Source organism: Rhinatrema bivittatum, chromosome 1 (assembly GCF_901001135.1).
Source record: "Rhinatrema bivittatum chromosome 1, aRhiBiv1.1, whole genome shotgun sequence".
NCBI classification, from domain to species: Eukaryota; Metazoa; Chordata; class Amphibia; order Gymnophiona; family Rhinatrematidae; genus Rhinatrema; species Rhinatrema bivittatum.
This window is the reverse complement of record NC_042615.1, coordinates 822,659,723-822,668,176: the sequence shown is the minus strand read 5'-3', so window position 1 is coordinate 822,668,176 and position 8,454 is coordinate 822,659,723. Positions and strand designations below refer to the sequence as shown.

The 8,454-nt window shown below is 45.4% G+C and overlaps 1 protein-coding gene across 3 annotated transcripts in view; it reads left to right on the top strand.

Annotated features, from left to right (window-relative positions):
- The first annotated feature begins 4,964 nt into the window (after window positions 1–4,964).
- LOC115079043 (polymeric immunoglobulin receptor-like) overlaps window positions 4,965–8,454 on the top strand; it is a 50,236-nt gene continuing 46,746 nt past the window's right edge. For all 3 annotated transcript variants that reach the window (XM_029582055.1, XM_029582062.1, XM_029582045.1), the window contains exon 1: window positions 4,965–6,900. In XM_029582055.1, the coding sequence (XP_029437915.1) occupies window positions 6,846–6,900 (55 nt within the window). In that variant the 5' untranslated portion in view covers window positions 4,965–6,845. The remainder of the gene's footprint in view (window positions 6,901–8,454) is intronic.

The window sequence follows — 8,454 nt, the reverse complement described above, 5'->3', positions numbered from 1 at the left end:
TTTTGGCGCTCACATGTCCTGGGCCTAGAAAGATATCCTTCCCCTCAGAGATAAAGAACCCATATCTTGGGCAAAAGGACTGATTACTGCAAAATTTGAGATTAGTCCTGGGGTTTTTTTTAAGGCCCCAGCAGAATTCAGTAGATCCCCTGAATTGGGGTTACATTTATTTTCATCTTTACACTGTGTATAATGCCCTTAGGAGGAAGTGGTTTCTGACTGCTGGCAGCAGAGGACCTGAAGGCTCATCTGCATCCTTCCCCCAGCAGCCCCAGCAGAGGACTCCAGAGAGCGTCTAGGTTTCAGCTTCCACCGTCATATAAATGCAAACATCTCAGTAAAACAAGAGGTTGTAGTGGCCCCTTTAAGGTTCCACCTTAAAGTGCCAAGAACCGGCAGCACCTCTGATAATAGCACTGAGAAGGCCAGAACTGCCCCAACCCAAGATATGAAGAGACATTTCTTAGCAGAAGGAAAACAGAGGCAGGGTTGGGTAAGCTGGAAGAGCAGCGGCCGCCGAGTCCCACTCCTATGGTGCAGGAGCAGCAGAAAGCAGAGTCAGGGGAGAGTAGCATCAGCAGTGCAGGGGCAGCGGCACTAGGAGCAGTGCAGGGGCAGCGGCACTAGGAGCAGTGCAGGGGCAGCGGCACTAGGAGCAGTGCACCCGAAAGCAGCACGAAGCTTCCGCCCGATTCCTCCTGATCAGTGTCTGTTGCAGATAGTTAGAGAAGGTACAGAGTCAGATAAATCAAATAAGGGTGTGCAGGGGTAAACATTTTTTTTTTGTTTGTTTTTGGGGGCGATTTTTCCCAAAAATTTCATTTCATTTCATTTAATATTTATTTCATTTAGAAAAATGAAATAAAGATTTTAAAAAAACCTAAAAAGGTAAAAAAAAAAAAAAAGAAACAGGGCCTTCCATCCCCATCACCCATCCTTCTCTCCCAGAAAAATGCTGGGGCCAGGACCACCATCAGCCTCCACTTACCCGGTTCAGGGGGGATCCACTGGCGAGGACTAGGCCCAGGCCAAAGCCTTGCCCTTGCATAGATCTTAGGCAGTGGTAGGACACCTCAAACTCAGCCTGGGCCTTCTGCAACGCCCAGGCTTGGAGGCCTGATTCTGAAGCCTTGGCCCAGGCCCGATGCCTCAGCCCGGTCTGGAGGATGGGTTCTGATGCCTGAGGCCTAGGCCCAATGTTGGGGCCTAGGCCTGGAGGCTGGGTCCCAACACCTGGACCTACTGGGTCCCAGTGCCTGACCCTCGGCCCAGCATCAAGCCCAGGCCTGGAGGATGGAGTGCAAGCCTCATAGGAGTCTTCTTTCTTCTTGAAATGATGCCGTCTGCTGGAGACCTGCTGAAGTAAATTAACTCCGGCACATTCTCCTCAGCAGAGGGCACCATTTTGCTGTACAGCACCATAGAGTTTGGGTTTTACTGTCCCATAGTAGAAGGCAGACAGCAATCTAAGTGATGACATGGTGCATCAGGGAAATGATTGCCTTGGGTGAAGATCATGGAGAATATGGGATTTAAACAGTTGCTGCAGATCTTAATCCACATTGTATTTCTTTTTTTTATTTAGATTTATATGCCACCTCACTCTAGGCAGTATACAAAAATATTACACACAGGATACAAATCAATACATAGCCTGTCAAACACTAGAACCTTATCTTATCAACAATGCTGCCAACATAGTCATGAATCCCTTCAAGATAAAATCATGCATAAGACCATACTAAGTTAAGAAAAAACTTGCAATAATGAAAATATCTTAAGCGTTTTTTTAAAGGTCTTAGTGCTGGCCCTGCCAGGCAACATTCCGTAGATACGTAATCCTCTCTTGTATGCTCAGTGCCACGCTCGCAGGCACAATTTGCCAACATGGAGAGGGGAAGCATCCATTTCCCTAGCAATATCTGGCCCAGTCAAAACATTACACATCCCTATTCCCTACCTCTCCCTGACAGCAATCCCGTGGCAGCTGGCCGAGGTAGGAGTAGGTAGCAGCTCTAGCAGGGTGGATCAGCAGGGAACAGGTAATCTGTGCTGCACACTCAGTCGATTGATATCAACCACACCTTGCTCAATATCTCAGGAGCAATAAATAAGATGATGGGGCACCAGCAGCTAGAAGGAAGAGACAGGACTGTTGTTCCTGGGAGTTTTGTTACAGACAGTGATACAAACATGAAAAAGACAGTGGAAAATGGGGGCTATTAAGGAATCCATTGTTTGTAATGATTGCTGCACCTGTCAGTAAAGGATGCCCTGGGGGCCCACGAAGAATGCTTAGTCCTGAAGGAACTGATAGAGAAGGGCAGGTAAATAGCTGGGCATTTTCACCAGAACATGAAAAGTGGGCAGCAGCTCTGTGAGAAGCAGGAAGCAATGGGGACGCCTCTATTCTAACTCATTCAGGATGCAGGCAACAGGTGGACTTCCGCCTATCTGATGCTGCAGAGGTTAGTGGAGTAACAGACACTGGAAAGACTCTGCAAAGTGAGATCGGTGTGGATCACCCCCTGGGGCTTCATGATTTGCTACACATGATGCAGATGATATGAGTCCTGAAGCCCTTCAAGGATGCCATGGAGGCTCTTAGCTCCACAAGATTGAGTCTGGATGAGGTTGTCCCCATGATCAACATCCTGAAGGAGAAGATAGAGTGTTTCCAGTAGGACTAGCAATGGCAGTGGCTATTCCCTAAGGGGTAGATTTTCAAAGGATTGCGAGAGTAAGATATGCGCGCAACCCCCGAAAACCTATCCCTGCCTACCCATAGATAAAAGGGAGCATCATCCTCTGGTCCAGCAGGCTAATCCCATGGAAGGAAATGCTGATGGGTAGAATGTGGGAATTGGAGCGCTATAGGCAGAGGGACAGTGGAGAAGCTGCACAGGAAAGCATGGGGACCCAACACTGTACTGTCAGCTTGAACAGCACTCTCTCAGCTACCTCTTTCTGCCACCCCCCCCCCCCCACCCCCAGTGGTCACTTCAGAATGGGATCTTCAGACACAAGCCATAGCTACAGTGGTTGGGAGTAGAGGAAATTATCTGCACCCAGGAAAGGAAACCCCAGTACAAATTTCAGCCACACACTATCTTGTAGAGCCTATTAAGGACATGGCCGCAGATCTGTTGGCATATTGGGCACATAAGGCTACAGTCTGCCCAGATCTTGCCAGGTGGCTCAGCATTTCCTCTCCTACTCACCAACCACCATAACTAGTGACCGGGTGTTCTCATGGCAGGGGACATCATGAGTCCACATTATTCATGGCTGGTGCCAGAGGTGGTGGAAAAACTGGTCTTCCTTAAAATAAACCTCCCTCTGTTGAGTTTCCCGGAATATTCATTTGAGTAGCAGGAGGACTGAGTGCACAACTACAGTTTACCAATCCCATAGTTTTAACCCTCACTACCTTTCTGTGTTGTTGCCAATTGTCACTCTTGCCACTGCTGTCCAACCAGCTCCTCATGAACTGCTTATCTCCTGGTTCAGCTTTTTGATGTGATGTTCTGCCATTGTTATTGCCAGTCTGCTCCTGTCCATCTCATGGTCCCATTGAGTTAGCTCACTAGCAAAAGGGCTCCCCACTGCATGCACATGTTGCCCCTTTCAAACTGCCTTGTTTTATTTATTCTGTTTTACCCTCACTCTATGACATTGTTGACTTACGCCTAACTCTATGCCTTGGGGTTTTGATGCCACTGTGCTGTTTGTCTTACCTCTCACTCTGTGTCTTAGTATTTTGATGCCCCCATGTTCACTGCCATATTCCACAGTTTATGCCTTGGAGTTTTGATGTTATTGTGCTCTTTGCCTTACCACCTCACTCTATGTCTAGGGGGTTTTGATGCCACTGTGCTCTTTATTTTACCTCTCTCTTTAAGCATTGGGTGTTCTTGATGCTCTTGTTGATGGAACCCTTTAACCCTCATTTAGTGTCTTGGGGCATTCTTTACATTGTTGCAGGTGACCTTTGCCCCCTTTTTTGTGCCTCGGGGTGTTCTTTTCACTGTTGGTGCTCTTTTGACTGTTCTGTGATGCTTTTGGCTACTCATGACACTGTTTATTCTGATTTACCCTGTGCTGGCACCGAGGGCTACTGTTGCCACTCTTGGTGTCTTAGTTTGCTCTTCCCTCTGCCTGCAATTTTATTAAACATGAATAGAAAACCCTAATGTCTGAGTCCAAAATACTATGCACTTCTTCCTGTATTGACTTTCATGGGAAATGAATGGGCAAATGACATAAAACAAAATGAATACATTTTTTGGCTCTGACGAATGAAATGAATCACTAAGCCAAATGAACTGAATGAATGAAGTGAATGAAATATTACCTTCATGCACATCCCTAGTCTCAGTAAAGAGATCTAGAACAACCTGGCTTATTCTTTTTCCCTCTTAGGGTATGCAATAGTGTTTTAGGGCCCGCTGTAATATTCGCAATGTTGCCTTATTCATAGACAGGTTTGTTGCTGTTTGAGTGCAGGCAGTTAGTGATGTTTCCGTATGGCAGGATTACTAAATTATACGTGTAAGTCAGTTTACTTGTGGCTTTCTAATGGCCAAGCCTACACTGAATGCATTTTACAAAAGGCCTAATATAACATGGGTCCTAGCAATACTGCAAGGTTCAGATAGGGTGCCTAATACACTTGCACTGTCCCTGGAACTACCATGCATGAGCAGTGAAAAGACTTTATACCTTTCTAGAATATTCTGGAACACAGTTACATGACCCATATGTGTCATTACGGAGAGCTGTGTGTTTTCAGATAAATATACTAAACATCAGAAAATAGCTCAAACATACTCAAAAGAGAAGAAAACACTTTTTTTTTTTAAGAAAAGGAGGTTTCTTTGACAACAAATATGAAATGAGGAAGTGAGTCAGAAACTACACAGCACTGAGCTTTCTGCAGGAGATTAATCAGCCGTGATCCACCACCCGATACCCTACAGAGCACAAATCTTTCTGGAGAGATTAACTAGCATTAAGCCATCTGAAAACCTACAGAGCACAGAGCTTTCTATGGAGATTAAACAGCAGTGACCCACCTGAGACCCTACCGAGCACAGAGCTTTCTATGGAGATTAACCAGCAGTGATCACCTGAGATCCTACAGAGCACAGAGCTTTCTATGGAGATTAACCAGCAGTGACCCCCTGAGATCCTACAGAGCACAGAGCTTTCTATGGAGATTAACCAGCAGTGACCACCTGAGACCCTACAGAGCACAGAGCTTTCTATGGAGATTAACCAGCAGTGACCACCTGAGACCCTACAGAGCACAGAGCTTTCTATGGAGATTAACCAGCAGTGACCCACCTGAGACGCTACAGAGCACAGAGATTTCTATGGAGATTAACCAGCAGTGACCACCTGAGACCCTACAGAGCACAGAGCTTTCTATGGAGATTAACCAGCAGTGACCCACCTGAGATCCTACAGAGCACAGAGCTTTCTATGGAGATTAACCAGCAGTGACCACCTGAGACCCTACAGAGCACAGAGCTTTCTATGGAGATTAACCAGCAGTGACCCCCTGAGATCCTACAGAGCACAGAGCTTTCTATGGAGATTAACCAGCAGTGACCACCTGAGATCCTACAGAGCACAGAGCTTTCTATGGAGATTAACCAGCAGTGACCACCTGAGACCCTACAGAGCACAGAGCTTTCTAGGGAGATTAACCAGCAGTGACCACCTGAGATCCTACAGAGCACAGAGCTTTCTAGGGAGATTAACCAGCAGTGACCACCTGAGACCCTACAGAGCACAGAGCTTTCTATGGAGATTAACCAGCAGTGACCCCCTGAGATCCTACAGAGCACAGAGCTTTCTATGGAGATTAACCAGCAGTGACCCCCTGAGATCCTACAGAGCACAGAGCTTTCTATGGAGATTAACCAGCAGTGACCACCTGAGATCCTACAGAGCACAGAGCTTTCTATGGAGATTAACCAGCAGTGACCACCTGAGACCCTACAGAGCACAGAGCTTTCTAGGGAGATTAACCAGCAGTGACCACCTGAGATCCTACAGAGCACAGAGCTTTCTAGGGAGATTAACCAGCAGTGACCACCTGAGACCCTACAGAGCACAGAGCTTTCTATGGAGATTAACCAGCAGGGACCACCTTAGACCCTACAGAGCACAGAGCTTTCTATGGAGATTAACCAGCAGTGACCACCTTAGACCCTACAGAGCACAGAGCTTTCTATGGAGATTAACCAGCAGTGACCACCTGAGATCCTAGAGCACAGAGCTTTCTATGGAGATTAACCAGCAGTGACCACCTGAGACCCTACAGAGCACAGAGCTTTCTATGGAGATTAACCAGCAGGGATCCACCTGAGACCCTACAGAGCACAGAGCTTTCTGGGGAGATTAACCAGCAGTGACCACCTGAGACCCTACAGAGCACAGAGCTTTCTATGGAGATTAACCAGCAGTGATCCACCTGAGACCCTACAGAGCACAGAGTTTTCTATGGAGATTAACCAGCAGTGACCACCTGAGACCCTACAGAGCACAGAGCTTTCTATGGAGATTAACCAGCAGTGACCCACCTGAGACCCTACAGATCACAGAGCTTTCTATGGAGATTAACCAGCAGTGACCCACCTGAGACCCTACAGAGCACAGAGCTTTCTATGGAGATTAACCAACAGTGACCCCCTTGAGACCCTACAGAATACAGAGCTTTGTGGGGAGATTAGTCAGCAGTGACCCACCTGAGACCCTACAGTATTCAGAGCTTTCTGGGGAACATTAACTGGCACAAAACAGTTCATTGATGTTTTACAGAATAAGGATTTCAAACAATGAAGACTTTACTAAGGATTTTCCCACTTTGGGGTGTGATAACCCTTTTGCCAGGTGAGAGTTAATGTGTCATTTTTTTATAGACCAAAGTCAGTTGAGATGTTGAACTCCATTCCTTCATAATCACTGACCATCTGATTACCTGATTAGAAAGAAAGCCCTGGATCCATAAATATGTTTTATGGAATAGAATATTGGATTTTTTTTAATCAAAAACCTTTTTTTTTAACTAAATCTGCTTTTATTGGTTCCTCCTACATAGTATTAATACAACACTATTAGGAGTGCAGTTATTATAGCTGTGTTTAAAAAATGATTGGATAAGTTCTTGGAGGAGGAGTCCATTACCTACTATTAATTAAGTTGACGTAGATAACCACTGCTATTACTAGCAATGATAAGATGGAATAGACTTAGTTTTTGGGTACTTGCCAGGTTCTTATGGCCTGGATTGGCCACTGTTGGAAACAGGATGCTGGGCTTGATAGACCCTTGGTCTGACCCAGTATGGCATGTTCTTATGTTCTTATTACAGAAAGCAGTATTTTTTTTTCTATGCACCCATGAGTGTGGTATACCTTTACACTAGCCCCGGGCACATTGGCCATGCGGGAAATGTTTTGCATCACAGGGATTAGCTAATAGCCTCATCTACATGGAATTTACATGTGATGAGCGCTATTAGCTACCTAGTCATTTGGATGCTCGTTTTGGATGCGCTTATCCCTGTATTGTATTGGGGGTTTTGGACGCACGTTCAATCACTTGTTAAACCCTTTGTATGCCACTGCATACGGCATTGCATTGCCCCCCTTGTGAGCTGTGCAATGCGTGAAAGCCTAATTTATCTAATCTGAAAATATTTGGCTGCAAAACTTATGCAAATTGCAAAGCAGAAATGAATTGGGAATCACGCTGGGATATGGAATAGGAACTGAACATTATAGAATCCTGGATCAAAGCAAAAGAAGCAAAAAAATGCAGTGTGGTATATTTCGTCCACCAAACAGTGTAACAGCAGAATATAAATCATTTTAAATAAATACAATTTTGATGAAAAAGAAAGGATGAACCAGGATAAATCACTAAGCATTGGATCTGAAATAACTAAAGCAAGAGTAAAAATAGCATGTGGCTCTACGTAGTAAGAGAACAAGAAAGAACTACTGAGGAAGAGGCTGGTGATGCTGATATGCAAGCAGAGGAATGCACAGCTGCCAGCGATAATGACCTACAAGAAGAAGATGCAGGTGCTGATGGTGTTTCTTCTCAGAGAACTTCACAGTCTCAGAACCTGAGGAGCATGACAATGATAATCAGATAGAGATGCAGTAACTATAGAACCAGAGCCAAAGGTAAGGAGATCTAAAAGATCAAATAAAGGAAATCTACCAGAACAGATGTGCACTTGCAATCAGAGGCGGATTGCAGGAAAATATCAGCCCAGTGGATTTTTTCAAAACCAGTCCACGGGGTATCTGACTCACTCATATCCTTACCTCATCTTGGTCTGATACAGGCCCTCATCAAATACAGAATAAAGACACCATAAACAGAAATGTGCAGACAAAAACTGAAATGGAACCTGCAACAAGCCAGATTCTGTAT